Raw genomic sequence first — 21,742 nt, forward strand, 5'->3', positions numbered from 1 at the left:
CCATCTTTGTTCAAGCATCTTCCAGGGTCTCCATCTACATCCTGGACTGAAATACCTGTTTAGAAGCGACATAAGCATGTAAATCCTTGGCAATGTTTACATATGTCTGACTCAGATTAGCCCCTGCTGCCCCCTCACATCTTGTGTGGTACACACGTTACAATGTTGTAGTCAGATCACTGGTGGAGAAAAGACTGAGGTAATGCTTCCTCCTGCCTGCAGCAGACTAAAGACATAATCTCAGCTTAGGCAAAGTCCTTATACTTTGCCCCAATGACTGCTTTTTTAATGATAGTTTTTTTTTATTATGTTTGCTGTATATTGTGGCCATGGAAATGTATTTATTTAGACTTTTTATTTTACTTAAAGGTCCACATTTAGTCATAATGAGCAGTTATATTATTGCAGTATTGCAGATCCATTATTGCAGATCAGACCTAATGTGTATAGAAACTCTAAAAACAAGTCCTCACTGACCTTTGTAGCTACAGGCACTGTGGAGCAATAAATTCTCAAAATTCAAAGCAGAAGCACTGAAGCAGCTCATCTTGCTCCCAGCAGAGATTTAGCAGCATTTTGAATGAATGAATGAATGAAAAACTTATATAGCGCGGCACATGCGAACTGAATCGCCTCTAACCTTCTAATCTCTGAATATGGAGCAGTGGCTCTGAGAGGGGTACACATTGGGAACTGAGCTGCTGAAAATAATGACTTAAATGACTTTAGTGCTTCTGCTGTGTACTTGAATTTCTCAACAGTGCTTGTAGCTAAAGAGGTCATAGATAAACTTTAAGGTTGAACATGCACAGGCAGATGTTTCACCAGAAACAAAGAGTCATGGGCATCTTATGAAATAAGTATTATCCCACCAGAGCCCCAAAGGAAGGCTGGGCTGGGGGGCATTCATCTCCGAAGCCATTACAAATAATATATGTTTTGCTGGTGACCCTGAGTGGAGAAACTCTCTACTTTAGATCCTAATCAGAGCAGGATCCTCAATTATTCTAAGTTATACTGTATATAGTAGCTATCTGCTTCCTGTTCAGACTGACAAACTCAACACCTGGTAGAGGAATCTCTTCCATCATTGATTTTCTTTGTAGCTTTAAAGCGGGGGTTCACCCAAAAAAATTTTTTTAACATTACATCCAGCATACTAAGCATACTAAGGACATTTACTGTATGCAGGTCATTTTTTTTTCTCACAACATACCATTATATTGTCATTTTGTCCAGGGCTTCCGGGTTCTGATGACTGCGGGACTGGGCGTTCCTATCCTTGGATTACATGATTGACGGCTTGTGAAACAGTTCCCCTGTTGCACAACGTGCGTCACCAGATTTCCGGAAATAGCCGAGCTGCGAGTCGGCACTATACGGCGCCTGCGCCCGCCGTGTAGAGCTGACTGCGCAGGCGCCGTATAGTGCCGACTCGCAGCTCGGCTATTTACGGAAATCTGGTGATGCGCGTTGTGTGACAGGGGAACTGTTTCACAAGCCGTCAATCATCTAACCGAAGGATAGGAACGCCCAGTCCCGCAGTCATCAGAACCCTGAGGCAGGGATAGGAACGCCCAGTCCCGCAGTCATCAGAACCCGGAAGCCCTAGACAAAATCAGAATATAATGGTATGTAAGGAGAAAAAAAAAAGACCTGCATACAGTAAATGTCCTTAGTATGCTGGCTCTAATGTTAGAAATTTGTTTTTAGGGTGAACCCCCGCTTTAAGATATTATGTGACAGAAAGATACAGAAAGCATTTGGAACAAAGTCCCTCTTCCCCCCTCATTTTGTCTGTCATTTTGGTCAGATCTATATAGTTGTATATAAAAAGCACTACTTATCTATCAAACAGTGGTTCTCATTGTTAAACCTTTAATCCAATTTCTAATTTGCTGCATTTGTAGGTTTCAAAAGCCAATTTAAAATAAAAGTAGTAGTAAAAAAGCACTTGTGGGTTTAACCAATCATTTTTTTTTGTACAATTCTCCTTTAAGGGGGCGTGGCAAGGGGAAGTGTCCTATGCCTACATTAACAAAATCGTTTTACAACAGGGTTGAACTGAGGATACGCCCATGATATAAAGTGTCACATCCTAACTAAGAGAGATTGGGATGGAAAAGAAATATGGAGTTTTTAGGCACAGGTACACGTTTTCATATTATTTTATTTATTACAAAAGTTTAAAAAACTAAAATTGATTAATACATATAGAATATAATGCCTAAGGGGAGTTGAATCATAACTAAAACCACCATAACCTAATCTTGGTAGTAAACATGGGTCTATTGAAAGACATATGGGCTCGGTGGGAGTGGATATGATGTGAATTTGCTCTACATGTTGCATTTGCACTTCGGCGCTTTCTTCCGGGGGTAAAATGATGCCGAATGGTGAGGATTATTGGTCATAATGGCATAGGGTTTTGTTTACTATTTTATTTGAGTGAGCTAAAATCATTTTTACAGAACTGCAGTCATATTGTTTAACTCAGAAAGTACTTCTTCTTTATTTACAATTCCAAGTTTTATTCAGCATATTTATGTGAAAAGGTGTGTTACAATAAATTATATTATTAAAGACAGTACCCACCTTTTACCATGGCCACAATCACTGTGGCACACTATGTATGATTTTTTTCCTTTAGTCCACAGGAAACCGTCCCTACCCTTAAAAAGAGTTTTCTGACACTAATATGGCAGCATATGGTTTGGTGTCAGGAAAGGAAAATTCTAGTAAGTATTTGATACAATTTTCTGGTTTGTTGTGCTTGCCTCCCAGATCAACTGTTTTCAGTCGTTTCCTTGTGGAACAACCAGCAATCTTCTTTTCGATTCAACATGATACTTGACGTGATTGTAGCCTTATTAGTGACAGAGAAAGTTGAGTACTATCCGTGATACTTTTTTTATCATTATTGAGTACTGCTTGGACCTTGAAGAAGGGTACGTACCCCAAAAGCTTGTCCTGAAAAATTGTATGTTTAGTGCAAATAAAAAAAGTATCACGGACAGTACTCAATTTTCCTTATTCAACATGAGAAAGCTTACTAGTAAAAAAATGAAGATTTCCACTTGTCTAATACTCTACGAGTACATAATATGATAACTAATTACAGTGAATTTTTTGGGTGGAAATGGGACCTTCTATGTACATTATTATTCAAAGAGGTAAAGTCTTCTCTTGGGGTCTCATGGACAGTTCAAAAACAAAAAGCCGCGCCACAAAAATTAAAACACTCTTGATAGGAAACTCTGAGAATATGGTATATAAAGAAAAAAGTCCATATATAAGTATCTTGCAACATGAATCACTCTCAGTTAGTATAAGTCTGTGAGGAAATAAAACATAACACTTGGGTGATAAGCATAAGATTCTTGTAGGTTAAATCACTGCAGATAATGTCCTACGATCCACACCACCAAGTGACATGTAAAGCAATATAAGTGAACCCTCCACCGGTATAACAGGCCGCTTACCAGAGGGCAAGCAAATCGAGCATTTGGCTATAGCCCAGTCGCGGCCTTTAACTCCTCAGGAACCCCGCATGGAACAGGTTAACGACAGGCACTCGATGGCAGCCAACTCCAATATGATCGATTAAAATATAGAAGAGAGGTGCACCATAGCGTGACTCCGTTTTACAAAAAAGATTTATTAAAAAATTAGATATACTCACAAGCATAGGATTTAAAACAGCATGTAAAAATCCAAACAACTGCCGGCCGGCATACAAGGAGCCCTCCTCCTCAGCGTGGTGATGTCACTGCGTAGCCTCCCAGATGAATTTCGTCATCACAGGACGTTATCAATGGGGGTGTTTTAATTTTTGTGGTGCGGCTTTTTGTTTTTGTTATGTTATTTGTGTATCGCACGCTAGCTGCTGCCTATAGTGTGTCATCTTAGTGTGAATATTAGCGCAGTTTTGTGTTTTCTCATGGACAGTTACTATTCCTACTCTAAAGGATATTTTGAACACGATCTTATCTTCTATTCCTGATCATTCAACTAATTTAAGGTCAAGGCAACTTCTCCTAATGCAAAGTGTGAATAATGTCCTGTGCTTTCATAATATATGGAACAACGTCCCTAATTTTAAACTCCTGTATCTTCTTTTAATTGGTGGAGTAAATAACATCCTGTGTTCCCATAAAAAGCTGTATGGCCCATTCATCTTTGAACCATTTATTTTAAATATGGTAGGAGAGTTAATTTAGAGTATGCAGGATGTTATACAGTACAGATTATTTCTGCCTCCGCTTATGTCCGTGTTTTAGGGATGCGCTTAACATGAGAAATGATTCTCTTGGAAGTTTTGAAGCCGCTCATCTTTCTCTATTTATATTTTCATTTTCTGGTCGTGTTAATCGCAAACAAGATGTCAAGCCTACTGGATATTGAGTCAGTATGAACCTAAAAGTAGGAGCAGCAAACACAACACAGAATGGACCTGAATAAAGGTGCTTTCCTGATACCAATATGGCAGCAAATATGTGATATAGCTCCATGCCTATATCAACCCACAGGATCCATTTAAACATATAAAGGAAAGGAAAGGCAACCTCCCACATTTTTATGCGGCAATGGACTTCAATGGAGTGATGGTCCAGGCTTCCATGTCCATTGTAATAAAGTTTATTATACATTTTCAGCCCTCCCTGTTTAGCTCATTATTTACTTGTATGCTGCCATGTTGGCATCAGGAAAGCAGAAAATTGTTTTAAATAATTACTGTAGTTTTCGTTTCCTGATGCTAATCAATGGCAGTATATGAACCCTCCCTTTTTTTCATCTTGTTATTTTTTCAGAGAATGTGGGGTGAGGTTGCTCTTGCTTTCCTTTTATAGATTTAAACAGGCCCTGTGGGTGGATATAGAGGCAGAGCTATATCACATGTATGTTCCTATGGATTGGCGTCAGAAAAGGAAAATTACAGTAAGTATTTGACACAATTTTCCATTTTTATGCTGATGGGGCACCTGGGATATCTGTCTAGGCTTAGTACAGTATCTTTACAATTGAGTTGGCCCCACATGAGAAATCCTATTTCACAACAGGGGGCATCAATACCGAGTTGACTCACCATTTGTGACTATATCAGCCTCCACTCTTCCATGAGGGTTTTCCACATGACTTTGGAGTGTGTCTCTAGGAAATAGGATTCATTTAGCCAAAAGAGCATTTGGGAAATCAAGTACTGAAATTGCCTTTCCAATACATCCAAAGGCAGTAGGGTTGAGGTCAGGGCTTTGTGCAGGCCACTCAAGTTCCTGCACACCACACCAAGTCATTATGGAGCTGGCTTTGTGCACAGGGGGCATCGTCATGCCCCCTGTGCAAAACTGTTACTATGAGGCTGGAAGTTAAAATGTCTATGTATGCTGTAGCATTAACAATGCTCTTCACTGGATAAGCCTAAACTTCATAATTTAGAAGGGTGTCCACATACTTTTGGCCATATAGTGGGTTTGATGTTAAGGTGTCCACATCTGTAGTTCCACATTCCACCTTTCCCTAAATAGATCTGTTTTCTTCTAGAAAATAAAAATGAATGGCTTAGGTAAATGATGTATGTGCTTGATTGCGGTGGAATTAGTATGAAACAGTGTTGAGAGTTGTACTGAGTGAACAGGACATGGTGGTAGAATGTTAGCCTCTACTCTTCTGGTGTGCCTTTTCCACAAGATTTTGTGTGCGTTTCTGTTGGAATGTGTGCCCATTCACCCAAAAGAGCATTTGTGTGGTCAGATACTGATGTTGAATAATATGCTTTTGGATCTACGATATAGATGTGATGATTAGGTAACCCCAAACTAGTGTATTGGGCGGTGATGTCTGATTTTGAAATCTCTGTTCTATTTAAAGCTATAGGGAAAGATACCATGAAAAACATGTCTACATGTAGACTGGATTTCCTTGCCTCTTCGTAAGCATATTTTGCCTCTCTAAAAAGAAAGAGTAAGGCCTCATACACACGATAGGTTAACCAGAGGACAACGGTCTGAAGGATCGTTTTCATCGGTCAAAACCGATCGTGTGTGGGCCCCATAGGTTATTTAACCATAAGTAAAAAAAAAGCCAACTTGCTTTAAAATTAACCTATGGATTGGTAACCGATAGGTCAAAACCGATCGTTAGTAGGCAAGACCATCGGTTAAAAAACCCAAGCATTCTCAGAATCAAGTCGACACATGCTTGGAAGCATTGAACTTCGTTTTTTTAGCACGTCGTTGTGTTTTACGTCACCGCGTTCTGACACGATCGGTTATTTAACCTATGGTGTGTAGGCGTGACGGACCATCAGTCAGCTTCATCGGTTAACCTATGACAACGGTCCTTCAGACCGTTGTCCTCTGGTTAACCTACTGTGTGTACGAGGCCTAACAGGACAATAACTCTGAAAGAATGGTAAGTTTAGTCAGATAACAGTGTCGCCCATGGATACATTTGGGGACACCACGCACTAAGGTTTATAAACTATACTCTATAAAACCAGATGACAAATAATTTCCGCATTGAGCACACGTTGTCACCACACTGAGACCCCTGTTTGTTTGTAATAACCTAACACATCTCGGGCACACTTTGTTGAGCAAATAGTAGTGTAAGAGCTTTGTTGTTTGGTGAGAAAAGCAGAACACATTAGTCACAAGTCAGCACTCCATAAAAGAAACCAGGCGGTCACGATCAAGGCATTGCCTTCAACAGTAGCAGAAAAACCACAGAAGTAGGGTCAGTCTTGTGTAATACAGATATGCAGGGTGCCTGGTTCTTGATTGTGTGCTGTTATTGCCTGGTGGTCATCAGGTTAACATTTTCAGAGAAGCTCTTCTACCGTAGGGACCATTCGGATTTACAGTCATCCAATTTCCAGCAGGCTGAGCTGGTAACAGATATCATCTCTGCACAGGTAAGCTGCATTTTGTTCAGTGTCCTTATATGCATTTAAGACGGTCTTCTTTTCTATAAGGATGTATAGTAGATACTAATGGGTAGATTCAAAATCTCAGATACGCTACGCCCGCAGAAATTTACACCGGGCTATTTGAATCTACCCCTTAGTATCTATCTCAGATACGTTACGCCGCCGTAACTTAGGGTGCAAGTTCCGTATTCATAAAGAACTTGCGCCCTAAGTTACGGCGGCGTAGCGTATGTGGTCCGGCGTAAGCCCGCCTAGTTCAAATGTGGATGATGTGGGCGTGTTTTATTTAAATTACTTGTGACCCCACGTATTTGATGTTTTTTACGAACGGCGCATGCGCCGTCCGTGAAAGAATCCCAGTGTGCATGCTCGAAATTACGCCGCAAATCGTCAATGCTAGACGTGAACGTAACTTACGTACAGCCCTATTCGCGAACGACTAACGCAAACGACGTAATCGACGGAAAATTTGACGCTGGCCCGACGTCCATACTTAGCATAGGATACGCCTCATATAGCAGGGGTAACTTTACGCGGGAAAAAGCCTAACGTAAACGACGTAAAAAAATACGCCGGGCAGACGTACGTTTCTGAATCGGCGTATCTACCTAATTTGCATATTCGATTCAGAATCGACGGAAGCGCAACCTAGCGGCAAGCGTAAATATGCAACTAAGATACGACGGCGTAAGAGACTTACGCCAGTCGGATCTTAGCCAAATTCCGGCGTATCTTGTTTTCTGAATACAGAAAAAAAGATACGCCGGAGCATCCTAGAAGTTACGTGGCGTATCAATAGATACGCCAGCGTAACTTCTTTCTGAATCTACCCCTAAGTATGCAATAGGACTAAAGTGAAAATTAGTCTTTTAATTTCCTCAAAAATTTGGCAAAAATCGAGACTGCAGTTTCACCATTTTGGTCTCAAACATTCAAGTCAATGGAGAAGACAAAATTTGAGTTGTTTTTGGTGGTAGTTAGAGAAGTCCTATTAAAGTCTCATAATTTAAAGTTTTTTTCACAGAAAGAAAAAGAAAACGGTAAAAAGATTTTTGCTGTCAAGCTAATTTTCAATCGATTTTTCTGAATTCATTCTGTTCGTTCTTTACCCAATAGAACAACACAAAGAGTATTTACAACGGGGAAAATATTATTTGCTGAACATACAGTTTTCAGTTCGATTTTGATAAGCCAGCAAAAATGTAGTTCTTACTGGCTGGTATGGGTTGCTCAATCTGAGCGCATTGCAATACTAAATATGGCTATGGACATACAACTTAAAGTGTATCTAAATCCCCAAAAAACTTCTTTTCTCCTTTATTTTCACCTGGCGATAAGGCCAGTAAGTGTGTTACTTTCCAACTTCCTTTAACAGACCAAGCTGTCTAGCAAAAAATGGCACTTAGTGGGTTGAGACAAACCATTATACCACTAACAGGGGGAGCTTACAATGGTAAGAAGTTTTTACAAAGCTGCGGATTAAAAAGGAAAGGCAATTTTATCGACATCACAATATGGCTTGTGTCACAATTGTATATGCTATGTTATTGTTTTTATTTGCTTTATCTTTTTTACCATGAAAGTGGAGTCATCCTTAAACTTTTTTGTCAAGTTTATCTAAATCTGTTAGTACATCTAACACTACCCTCTCCCCAGATTGACAATGTTGCTGTCTAAGGCTGGATTCACACCAATGCATTTTTACTGCTTTTTGCATTTTGCAGATTTTCTCTACAGAACATGTTCCATAGGAAACCATGTTAAATGGGCTGTAGTGGAAATCTGCAAAATGCAAAAAGCACTAAAACTGCATAGGTGTGAATCAAAACCTTATGCCGCGTACACACGGTCGTTTTTTGGCATGAAATAAAATGAAATTTTTTAAAACGTCATTTAAAATGATCGTGTGTGGGCTTCACATCATTTTCCGTCTTCTGAAAAACGACAAAAAAAAATTCAAACATGCTTCAATTTTTTATGTCGTTTTTGAAAATGTCGTGTGTGGGCTAAAACGACGTTTTAAACCGGTGCATGCTCAGAAGCAAGTTATGAGACGGGAGCGCTCGTTCTGGTAAAACTACCGTTCAGAATGGGGTAAGCACATTCATCACGCTGTAACAGACAAAAAAGCGCGAATCGCCTTTTGCTAACAAGGAATCAGCTAAAAGCAGCCCAAAGGCGATTAGAACTTCCCCTTTCGAGTTCCGTCGTACGTGTTGTACGCCACTGCGCTTTGTTCATAAATTTTCCAAAACGATGGTGTGTGGGCAACATCGTTTTTTATGATGAAGTTGGAAAAACGTTGTTTTTTTTCATGAGAAAAAGTGATCGTGTGTACGGGGCATTAGGCTTGATTCACACCTATGCATTTTCTTCTGTGCTTTTTTTTTTGTTTTGTAGAAACACACTACAGTCCATTTATCATGGTTTCCTATGGGTCATGTTCACATCTGTGCATTTTACGGAAAGGTCCAGGGACTTTTTTCTGGTTTTTGGTTTCATAGACTTCAATGGATCCAAAAACATGTATTAAAAAACTGCAAAATGCACCTGGAATATGCAAAACTGCAACCTGCATAGGTGTGAACCAGGCCTAAGGGTCTCTATGGTGCTTCTTAAAACAGTTGTATTGCCCGCCTTCAATAAGGCCGCTGAAGTCAGTGGTGCATGCGCGCTGAAGGTCCAACGGCTTGTGCCAGAACTTGCCATAAGGGAGGACTCCCGCGCTCATGCCCGGGAGTGACGTCATTGCGGCGCCGGCCACTAACAGCACTGAATGGGTTGTTTTACAAGGTGATTGTTTACAACCACTTTAAGGCCCTTTTCACACTGAGGCTGTTTTCAGGCATTTTAGCACTAGAATAAGCAGCTGAAAAGCGCCTGAAACTGCCTCCTATTCATGTGCTTTCACACTGGGGCAGTGCATTTGCGGGACGTTAGAAAAAGTCCCGCAAGCAGCACCTTTGGTGTGGGTTTGGAGTGCTGTAAAAAGCACTAAAAAAACGCCCCTGCCCATTGAAATGAATAAGACAGCGATTCGAAATTGCCGCAAAATGTGAGTTTTTTTTTTTTTTTTTAAGAAAATCGCCACATAAATAGTACACTAGTTGAGCCCATTCTTCTTGCCAAAAGTGGGCACAACATTAACAAAGCACCTGTTGTATTACATGCGCCTCTTTGCCCGGCCAGTCTTCTTTTTCTTCTTCTCTTGCTTGGCCACTTTTGGAGTCTGGCCTCGTACTTTTTCTTCACGAGCTAGAGAATCATGGACTTTACCTCCCAACAGAAGAGTAACAACATCCAAAGTGCTGAGATCACATACTCTGCTTTGGCTAAGGGTGTCTTCGTCAGACAAGGGGGTACCAGCAAGAAGAATAACTTGGTCTTCACAGGCAATTCCCTCTAGAGAGTAGACGTGAGCCTTGATGTTGTACACAGTCTCTAGCCCAGACTCCTCAAGGGTGTATAGATTTTGAGCCCCTACAAAAATCTGCATGGCAGCGGCCACTCCGCGCGTCTCAAAATGGAGAAAAAAAGAGACTAAACTAGTTTTAACTAATAAAAAACTATATAGCAAATCGAACCCTAGTGTTTTATGCAATGATGGCTAACCAGTCCCTGGTGTTATTTACCTGAAACTGAGACAAAAGAAATGTCAGAGTGAGGAACATCCCACACAATGGGGTTGATCTACTAATACTGGAGAGCGCAAAGTCTGGTGCAGTTCTGCATAGAAACCAATCAGCTTCCAGGTTTTTTTGGTCAAAGCTTAATTGAAAAAGCTGATTGACTACCATGCACCAGCTGCACTCTCCAGTTTTAGTAAATCAACCCCAATGTCCTTTTCTCTATAACACAAGAGTTGTTGATGCATACAAACTCATTGTGCATGGTATGGCTGGTGGAAAATTAAACCATGACAGTAATGCTGCAAGCCAATGGTACTCTACACTTGACCACCATGCTTCACCTTGGCACCTACAAAAGGTACATTTATTAGATATAACACCTAACTCTTATATTTTAATGATATCCCTACCTAATATGTATACCTCCCAGCTATCTTACCATAGTTTCCCACTATTTATAAATGTTTACTGCATGTTTTAATATGTCAAAAACTACATGTAATCAGTCATATAAGTGTTAACCAGATTTAATCAATTACTAGCCTTGTAAATATTTTCTATATGCATTTAAATTTAGCTCATAATGGGTTTTAAATTTGAGTCATAACGATCTTTAGCAGCATTGTCACCCTAAACCTGCTGTGTTGGTGCCATTAACAGGCCGCATTATATATGTCATTATTTATTTTGCCTATAGTTACACTTTAACTTACATAAGGCTCAATTCAGGAAGCTATAATGCATGGATTATTAGCCCTGACACCCATGACTTTCATCTATGTGATTGTTATTTTTAGCTTTTATTACTGAAAATAACGATTGTTATGACAAATAATGATTTGTATAGCTTAATGAAATGAGACAGTAATTGGCCCAGATTCACAAAGCACTTACGCCGATGTATAACACGTTACGCCAACGTAAGTGCCAATGTGCGCCGGCGTATGTGTGCGGCCGACCCACGAACCAACATGCGCCTAAAAACAGGCTACACCCCGCCGACTTAGCTTGCACACGCCAGCGTAGGGTGGGCGCACATATGGGCTGGGCACATGGTGCTGCTCCCATTGATTAGCCATTCAAACATGCAAATGAGGGAAATACGCCGATTCACGAACGTGCGTGTGCCCGGCGCATGCTACGCGAGATGCGCGTAAGTTGTACGTCCGGCGTAAAGTTATTCCCCATAAATGAGGTGCAACCCGGAAACAGACATGCACAGGTCTGCACCAGGGAACACATGCCGGCGTATTGTGCGTTGGACGTGTGTCTGGCTGGGCGTACGTTATGTTCACGGCGTACGCGGTGATCCAGCGTAGCTTAGGCAGTTATGCCGGAGTGGTTGTGAGCAGGCGCAGGGGGGTGCTGTGCATGCGTCCACGTCACGGCGCATGCGCAGTTCATGATACATACCTGTCTGTCGCTCGGCCCATCATTTGCATGGGGTCACGCCCACTTCCACATACGCCGGCGTGCTTGCCTCTCCACGCTACGTTGGCGTGCCGTGCGGTGTGTGCTCTACGGCGGCGTAATGTGCGCCTTGCTCTCTGTGAATCTGGGCTGTAGTGTTTATATTCTTATTTCAGTCTTTATATAGACAATAATAATCACTTATTTCTTTATTTACACATCCTTCAGCAATATCTGGCAAAATATGGCTGGACAGAGCCAGTAATTTGGGAGGAAACACAAGCCAGTAATACTGAACCACTAAAAGACACCAGCCTTATGGAGGAGGCGGTAAGAAGTACAGGAAAGCGCTCCGCAGAACCTACTAAAAGCCCCCAGTTTGTTGAAGTGCTGAAAAAATTTCAGAAGCTCAATAACTTGCCCACCACTGGAAGGCTTGACGACGCCACCATCAATGCCATGAATAAGCCAAGGTGTGGAGTACCAGACAACCAGGTCTCAAAAGCCAGTCAGGAAAACCCTAGAACACCAAATAAAGGCACCATGCCAAGCCAAGGTGCGGATGCTCCAAAAACTCGCCGGAAAAGGTTCTTGGACTTGTTAATGAACTCAGAGAAGAACAGAAAAGAACAGGAGGCATTCCAGAATTCTGGAGGAAGAGTGTTCAACAAAAAGCTGCTGAAGTGGCGGATGATCGGAGAAGGGTACAGCAGTCAGTTGTCCATCAATGAGCAGAGATATGTCTTCAGGCTAGCCTTCCGTATGTGGAGTGAAGTCATGCCTGTGGATTTTGAAGAGGACAACACATCCCCTTTATCACAAATAGACATCAAGCTTGGATTTGGAAAAGGTACGTATATCATTTTATTGGGAGATCTTACTGTACTTTGTTCATTACTTTGCAATATTTTGCACCTAATATCAATCAGTGACCTCCAAATATCATCTGGGAGCTGTTAAAATTGTCCTTTCAGCTAGCCTTTCATCCAGGTGTCTCAGGCAGGCCATAAGCTGGTTGGTTATGAAAACAGTTGCCCACATCAGCATTGCCACAGGTGGTGGTCCTCTGGACCACAGAACAAACTCGGCCATGCACTGCCATATTTTTTTTAATGCACAGTGGTGCGCATACACAAAACACCTAAGTGCACAAAAAAGTGCAGATGAACAACACACACAAAAAAGTGCACTTAAGGGTGTGTCTCTAGTCCACCTCACTATTTAGTTAATTTTTTTTCACATTATGCCACTTTGCACTTTTGTCTGTGTTTCTTTTTCTCAATTGATGGAAGGTGTGGGTACTCAGGCCTACGCTAAAGTCTAGGGGGAGGATGTGTGGCCATCAGGTTCCTTCCTCCCCTAAGCCGGGAGGGGGGGCTCTCTCTTCAGGGGAGCCCCTTACCTGGCACTCGTTGGTCAGCCTCAACTGACCATCAGAGGGGTTCACCAGGCTAGGTGGACCAAGTGGAGCCTTGCCCTTGTCAGGAGCCCCCGGGGGAAAGGCTCCTGACAAGGGCAAGGCTCCACTTGGTCCACCTAGCCTGGTGAACCCCTCTGATGGTCAGTTGAAGCTGACCAACGAGTGCTAGGTAGGGGGCTCCCCTGATGAGAGAGCCCCCCCCCCCTCCCGGCTTAGGGGAGGAAGGAACCTTAGTTCCAGTGCAAGTGTACTGGCTAGGCCTTGCCCCAGACTTAGCCAAAAGGCCTAGCCCACAGTTGGCGCAGTAAAGAAAAAACGTAGTGATGTGGCCATATGCCCTTTCACACAGTAAGTTTCCCAAGCCCAAGTGTTACTAAGAGCACCCCTGGGGCACAGACTCTCAGGGGGCACAGACACCGGTCAGACCAGGTAGACCTATTCAAATCAGGAGGCATTGGGCCCCTCCAGTCTTCCCAGGGAAAATACTCCAGTGCCCCACATCCCATTGACGACCCGGTTTCTGTTCCAGCCAGTACTAGTCTTCAGAGCCCCCATCATACCGGCAGGGACACTATACAGCCAGTCATTCCTGCCAAGAGGTCAGAATAGCGGTGTAGCACCCCTACTGGTCACTGATAAGAACAGGTACTACACTTGATCTTAGGCAAAAGGCAGAGAAGCCATGTCCTGCCATATGCTTACACTCATGGGGCCAGATCCACGTACCTCGGCGCATTTTAAAGTCCGGCGTAGCGTATCTCAGATACACTACGCTGCTGTAACTTTCAGCGTATTTTCCGTATCCTGAAAGAATTTGCGCCGTAAGTTACGGCGGCGTAGTGTAAATGTGTCGGCGTAACGGCGCGGAATACAAATGACTAAGATGTGGGCGTGTTTTATGTAAATGCAGCTTGACCCCACGTAAATTACGTTTTTTTTAACGGCGCATGCGCCGTCCGTGGGGGTATCCCAGTGCGCATGCTCCAAATTAACCCGCAACAAGCCAATGCTTTCGACGTGAACGTAATTCTACGCAAAGCCCTATTCGTGAACGTTTTACGCAAACGACATAAACGAGGGAAAATTCGACGCTGGCACGACGTCAATACTTAACATTGCGTACGCCTCATAGAGCAGGGGTAACTATACGCCGAAAAAAGCCTTACGGAAACAACGTAAAAAATTTGCCGGGCGGACGTACGTTTGTGGATCGCCGTATCTAGCTCATTTGCATATTCTATGCGGAAATCATTGGAAGCGCCACCTAGCGGCCAGCGTTAATATGCACCTATAATCCGACGGCGTACTAAGACGTACGCCAGTCGGATCGAGCCCACATTCAGTCGTATCTTGTTTTGTGGATACAAAACAAAGATACGACGGGGGATCGTAGAAATTACGCGGCGTATCAATAGATACGCCGGTGTAATTTCTTTGTGGATCTGGGCCATGGTGTGTAGGCAAAGCAATCAGGGGGTGGTCACCAGAACCACAGAACATACTCTACCATGCATTGCCACTCAGACAGTATACTAGCCAGAGCTTAGCTAGTAAGTAGCTGCAGAAAATAAATTTAGGGATGAAAATTTGAACCGTTAAGTTGGGTTTTAATAAAATGTAAGAATTAGACTTTGCTTTAGATGTCCACTTGTAAATACTGTCAGCAAATTATAATGACTTAGAGGATAACAGGTACAACGTGCCAATAAAATAAAATGACTAAACAGAATGTTCCTAATTAGTTTTTCACTCACCGGAAACCCTTCATTTGTTGTAAGAGGACTGAGGATTGATACTCCGCATTATATTAAATGCTGAGACAGCATGTAATTATACAATTCTCTTTAGTATGCAAATGTTATACATTTATATTTCCTTGTGATTTATTTTGCTCATAAACTGAGGCTAGACAGACAAGACTCTGTAAAAACATGAAAAGTGCATGTTTGCGAACACTGGAACCTTGTTTAAGCCTAGGTTCACATTGGAGCGATTTGTCATGCGATTTGAGAGATCAAATCGCATGACAAGTCGCAGCCTATTGGGGGCAAAGTGGAATGTTCCAATTGGTGCGACACAGATTTTGTGGTGCCGCACCGATTTGCAAAAGTAGTTCCTGCACTACTTTTGCCGATTTCAGGTGCGATTTCCATAGACATCTGTGCATGAAGCCACACAGATGTCTATCAAGTAGCAGCTGAAATCGCGAGAAGACCTTGCTACTTTGAAATCGCACTACTTCAAGTGAAGTAGTGCGATTTCAAAGTAGCATCAATGGGAACCAGGGCTAAAGAGTAACTAAAAAAAAAAAAAAAAACAGTTGGGGTGCCAGATTTCAGTTTTAAACAGAAAGACAAGGGCCCAGATTCAGAAAGAGTTTACGTTGGCGTATCTATTGATATGCCGCGTAAATGCTAGGATGCGCCGGCGTATCTTCTTTCTGTATTCAGAAAGCAAGATACACAGAAATTTGGCTAAGATACGACTGACGTAAGTCTCTTACGCCGTCGTATCTTAGTTGCATATTTACGCTGGCCGCTAGGTGGCGCTTCCGGAGATTTACGCATAGAATATGTAAATTAGGTAGATACGCCGATTCAGAAACGTACGTCCGCCCGGCGCATTTTTTTACGTCGTTTACGTAAGACTTTTTCCGGCGTAAAGCTACCCCTGCTATATGAGGCGTAGCCAATGTTAAGTATGGACGTCGGGCCAGCGTCAAATTTTGCGTCGTTTGCGTAAGTCGTTCGCGAATAGGGCTTTGCGTAAGTTACGTTCACGTCGTAAAGCACTGACTATTTGCAGCGTAATTAGGAGCATGCGCACTGGGATACGTTCACAGACGGCGCATGCGCCGTTCGTTAGAAACGTCATTTACGTGGGGTCATACTTAATTTACATAAAACACGCCCACATCTTCCATAATTGAATTAGGTGGGCTTACGCCGGCCCTTATACGCTACGCCGCCGTAACTTCGGGCGTATAATCTTTCTGAATACCATACTCGCCTCTCAAAGTTACGGCCGCGTAGCGTATAGGAGATACGCTACGCCCGCCTAAAGATACACAATTGTGTCTGAATCTGGCCCATGGAGTTCAGATGCCACCCAAAGTGATATAATAATACAGTACATGGGTCTCCCCTGACCTGTCCTTTCTGGTGTAGCCTGGTGAGTGGTCATGGCTCCACCCCCTACCATATATACATACCTCCCAACTTTTTGAGATGGGAACGAGGGACACCTATTAGCCAATGTATGTAGGCATAGGACACACCCCATTGCCACGCCCCTTAACCACTTAAGCCCCGGACCTTTAGGCAGCTAAATGCCCAGGCCAGGTTTTGCGATTCGGCACTGCGTCGCTTTAACAGACAATTGACGTCCTTTTTTTCCCCACAAATAGAGCTTTCTTTTGGTGGTATTTGATCACCACCTATTTTTTGCGCTATAAACAAAAATAGAGCGACAATTTTGAAAACAATTCAATATTTTTTACTTTTTGCTATAATAAATATCCCCCAAAAACATATATATATAAAAAAAAATTTCCTCAGTTTAGGCCGATACGTATTCTTCTACCTATTTTTGGTAAAAAAATCGCAATAAGCGTTTATCGATTGGTTTGCGCAAAATTTATAAATAGGGGATAGTTTTTTTTTTTTTTTTACTACTAATGGTGGCGATCAGCGATTTTTTTCGTGACTGCGACATTATGGCGGACACTTCGGCCAATTTTGACACATTTTTGGGACCATTGTCATTTTCACAGCAAAAAAATGCATTTAAATTGCATTGTTTATTGTGAAAATGACAGTTGCAGTTTGGGAGTTAACCACAGGGGGCGCTGAAGGAGTTGTTTCACCTAGTGTGTGTTTACAACTGTAGGGGGGTGTGGCTGTAGGTCTGACGTCATCGATCGAGTCTCCCTATAAAAGGGATGACACGATCGATGCGCCGCCACAGTGAAGCACGGGGAAGCCGTGTTTACATACGGCTCTCCCCGTTCTTCAGCTACGGGGAGCGATCGCGAGGGGGCGGCTAGAAACGAATAGCCACGCCCTCCTCCCGGATCGCTCCCTGAGGCTTACCGACCGCCGCATGTACCGGGGGGGGGGGGGGGGGGTCCCGATCGGCGGTCGTTATGCGGTTAAAGGAGAATTCTGCAAAAAAAATATTAGTTAAACCGACAAGTATATTTTTTTTACCACTACTATTCCTTTTTAGTGGCTTTTGAAATTTACAAATGCAGCAATTTAGAAATCGAAAGAAAGGTTTAGCTCTGGGAAACACTTTTTGAAAGATAAAAAGTGCATTTTATATACATCTATATGGTTTAGACGAAAATGAGGGACAAATGAGGAGGAATGAGGGACAGAGGGACATTGCTCCAAATCAGGGACAGTCCCTCGAAATCAGGGACAGTTGGGAGGGGCTATGTATATGGACTTCTTCTGTGTGAGACCACATGCACTTACTGAACTGTATGCAGAGAATTCCCTCATTTAATGTAAACGCGTCTTCTCCTCCAGGTCGGCACTTGGGCTGTTCCAGAGCATTCGACGGCTCCGGGCAAGAATTTGCTCATGCCTGGTTCCTGGGGGACATCCATTTCGATGACGATGAGCATTTTACAGCTCCAAGCAGTGACAATGGCATTAGTCTTTTAAAGGTAGGTCTTTACCACAGTTTCCAGCTGTCCTAAAGTGGTTGTAATCCCTTACATACACCCAGTGAAGTGACTGGCCTCAGGTGATACACAGAGATAAAACAAATTCTCCTACAAAAGTAGTACCAGTTTGTCTGCAGTCTTCTCTTCTCTACATTCATTCAAAGTGCAGAGTTTATTAAAGGAGAAGTCCAGCCTGAGCATTTTAGGCTGGGCTTCTCCACTGGGTCACAGGAGCGACCTAGGTGGGATAAGTGCGGGGCTGGTGTGGGGTTTGAATGAGCGACTATAGCGGGGAGCTGGGAGTGGCGTTGGGTGTCTTGTTTACTGCCCCCCCTCCCCAAAACATACAGCCCAGCCGTCTCTGAGGGAGACCCCATTGCAAGGTTATTTCTAAAAAAAAATCTGGAATATCCCTGAAAACCTGCAGCATCGCGCCCCCCGTGGAACGCATTGCACACAGTTGCAAGTTGTTTGCGTTGTGGTCCCATTTTGTTAATAGTGACACTTTGGGTGGGCAGTAGTAGACAGTTGGGGTACTTTTTGCCCTACCCCATCATACAGGGCATTGTGCATTACACTCACTGCATGTGTACACCCCATTTGCTGGGGGAGTGGTAAAAATGCAAAACAAGCATGTTTTTTTCCTCCCCCCCAACCCCAAATGTACATAAGACCCTTGTAGTCTGATGAAGAGAAATCAATGGCCCAGATTCTCAAAGAAGCGCCTATCTTTAGGGTGGGGGGGGGGGGGCGTAGCATATCTCAGATATACTACGCCGCCGTAACTTAGAGCGGCAGGTCCCTTATTCAGAAACAAATTGTGCTGTAAGTTACGGCGGCGTAGTGTATCTGACACGGCGTAAGCCCGCCTAATTCAAACTAGGCTGGTAGGGGGCGTGTTGTATGTAAATGTTTGGTGACCCCACGTAAATGACACCGTTATTGAACGGCGCATGCGTGCGCATGCTCAGTATCACTTCGAATTTTCAAAGTAAATTACGCCCGCTCAATGCTTAGTCGACGTGAACGTAACCTACGCCCAGCCCCATTCACGGACGACTTACGCAAACGACGTAAAATACGACGCTGTTCGTACGTTTCCGACGTCCATACCTAACATGACTTACCCCTGCTTTATGAGGGGTAACTTTACGCCGGTCCGACGCCTTACGTAAACGACGTATCTTGATACGCCGGGCGCACGTACGTTCGTGAATCGGCGTATCTAGCTCATTTGCATATTCGACGCAGAAATATACGGTAGCGGCCAGCGTAAATATGCACCCCAAGATACGACGGCGTAAGAGACTTATGCCGCTCGTATCTAGGCAACAGTGAGGCGTATCTGATTCTATGAATCAGGCGCAGAGATCCGACGCCTCACACTCAGAGTTACAACGGCGAATCTGGAGATACGCCGTCGTAACTCCTTTGTGAATCCAGGCTAATATGTTTTTGTTTTTTTTGCGCAGAGGAATCTTCGGACTGATAAAAGCATATGCTGGGATATAAACCTCGCTGGCGTTTTATGATTACTGTTCTCTCTAATGAGCATTTTATTGAAGCTGAACAAACAACCTGGACAAAATGTTCTGTGATTTGTCTAACGAGCCAAAAGCTAATACCGTCTGTGCTTAACAACTTGTAGAATTCATATCCTAAAAAATGGAAAATAACATCTGAATGACCGATATTTCCGCACAAGAAGAGTTTGTAGTTGTCGGGTTCATATGGGGGCTCCTCAATGCCCCAACTAAATTCTACACGGCCCTGGTGCAGAACTGCAAAACCCCATTTTGGGGCATCTTCATGTCTCATAGAAAAATTGTCCTGTTCTGCACTGCAGCTGCCAACTCAGGGGTGTCCAAACTTTCTACACAATAGGCCAGTTTACTATGCTTCAAAATTTGGAGAGGCCGGACTGTGAACAGTGGGAGTAGAAAATGTCTTGGCGTCAGTAACAACGCCCCATCCTTTAGGTCAGCGGGAGGAATAGTGCCCCATCATTGGCGTCAGCAGGAGAAATAGTGCCCCATCATTGGCGTCAGTGGGAGGAACAGTGCCCCAAGGGCCGGATAAAGACAAGTAGATGGCTGCATCCAGACCCTGGGCCGCAGTTTGGAGACCACGGTGCTAACTCAATACTGGGTTCTAATTTTTTCAGGCTTTTCTCCTTTTTTTGTACTGGTGATCCTGCAAATAACACACCTCGTGTCTCTAAGTGGCTACTCTCAATCCTCTTCCACTGTATCTATGGAGGGTCACTGATAAGGCAGTACAGCCAGCCTGCCTTATTTCTTGTGGCTCCCCTCGTAGCACTTCCGGCTTCTCCTCATTTTTTCCCCTCCAGCTGTGCTGCAGGTAGATCGGTATCTGCACCCCCCACCTTCCTGCTGTCTGGCCCCCCCCGTATGCTCCCCCTCCACTGTGGCATTGCCAGCTTCCCTCCTCTTCTCTCCCACTGGCAGCTGCTGCTGGCACACAAGCAGATGTTTCAGGGTGGAGAGTGAGGAAGGGGCTGGTAAATATGTCTTATTTATCAGGCCCCTTCCTTTCCTGAATGAACACAATGAGCATTGGCTACTGATCCCTCCTGTGTCCATTCATCACTGAAGCAGGGCACTTCCCATTCATTCACTGTCCAGTGCAGCTGAGGCTGCAGAGAAAGGCACTAGAGAGTCTCTGTCCTCAGGACCTTTCTCTGTCTCAAATGTGACACATCCGGGGGCTGTTTATTTCACCAAAGCCCCCCATCATGGCAAATTGTAAAATAAAGAAATGAAAAATACTATTAAAAAAAAAGTAGAATTGTAAAAAATTCTTAGAAAAAAAAAATGAAGGAAATGTTTTGTTAGCCTGAAAAATTAAAAGTAATGCAGCCATCACATCTAAGGACTTTTATGGTCTTTTCACACAGGATTTCCGATCAGGTCTGCCTGTCAGTTTTTCAGGTGGACCCGATCGGACCTTGCAGTCTCCTCTATGGAGCAGCGAATGTCCGCCGCTATCCGATCCAATCCTGCCTGCAAAATCCAGACAGACGAAGGTCCTATTTTCCATCCGTCTGGCGGATCGGATGAAAATGAACAGGCAGTCCGTTTTCACATGATTTTCCCCATAGAATGAAGCGGGACTGTGTCTGTGTCTGCTCTGCACAGTGGACCCGGACCTGTCATGAAAACGAATTTCGGGAGTAACTAAGTGCCAGATTCACATAGAATTACGTTGCTCCACGGCAGCGTAACGTATGTGATTTAAGTTACACTGCCGCAGGTTTACAGCGTAAGTGCCTGATTCTCAGAACTCTTACCTGTAAACTTGCGGCGGTGTATCGTAAATGCGCTCGGCGCAAGCCCGCCCAACTCAAATGGGGCGGGCACCATTTAAATTAGGCGCGTTCCCGCGCCAAACGTACTGTGCATGCTCCGTCGGGTAGATTACCCGACGTGCATTGCGCTAAATGACATCGCACGGATGTCATTTGTTTTGACGTTAATGTAAATGGCGTCCAGCGCCATTCACGGACGACTTACGCAAACGACGTTGTTTTTTAAATTTCAACGCGGGAACAACGGCCATACTTAACATGGCTTAGGACAACTAGGGCTCAGCCCTAATTTTACGCGGTGTAACTCAACGGAAACGACGTAAAGTTAGATCGACGGGCAGCGCGGACGTTCGGG

The 21,742-nt window shown here is 43.5% G+C and overlaps 2 protein-coding genes and 1 pseudogene across 3 annotated transcripts in view; 1 reads left to right on the top strand and 2 right to left on the bottom strand.

Annotated features, from left to right (window-relative positions):
* The first annotated feature begins 6,371 nt into the window (after window positions 1-6,371).
* Window positions 6,372-21,742, top strand: part of MMP21 (matrix metallopeptidase 21) — a 46,625-nt gene continuing 31,254 nt past the window's right edge. Inside the window, exons 1-3 of one of the 2 annotated variants that reach the window (XM_040361438.1) lie at window positions 6,372-6,913; window positions 12,196-12,817; window positions 17,920-18,059. In XM_040361438.1, the coding sequence (XP_040217372.1) occupies window positions 6,758-6,913; window positions 12,196-12,817; window positions 17,920-18,059 (918 nt within the window). In that variant the 5' untranslated portion in view covers window positions 6,372-6,757. Of the gene's footprint in view, window positions 6,914-8,057; window positions 8,382-12,195; window positions 12,818-17,919; window positions 18,060-21,742 lie in introns of those variants that run through there. The other variant, XM_040361439.1, reaches the window with a different exon arrangement.
* Window positions 10,051-10,424, bottom strand: LOC120946760 (ubiquitin-like protein FUBI). The gene has a single exon (XM_040361440.1). The coding sequence runs from the start codon at window positions 10,422-10,424 to the stop codon at window positions 10,092-10,094; it is 333 nt and encodes a 110-aa protein (XP_040217374.1). The 3' UTR covers window positions 10,051-10,091.
* Window positions 13,982-14,071, bottom strand: LOC120912559 (annotated as a pseudogene).

The sequence above is a fragment of the Rana temporaria genome, chromosome 8 (genome assembly GCF_905171775.1).
Source record: "Rana temporaria chromosome 8, aRanTem1.1, whole genome shotgun sequence".
In the NCBI taxonomy this organism is placed as follows: Eukaryota; Metazoa; Chordata; class Amphibia; order Anura; family Ranidae; genus Rana; species Rana temporaria.

What these genes read in the sequence shown, in the direction of transcription:
- LOC120946760 (XM_040361440.1), bottom strand. Translation starts at nt 10,424, where the DNA reads ATGCAGATTTTTGTAGGGGCTCAAAATCTATACACCCTTGAGGAGTCT.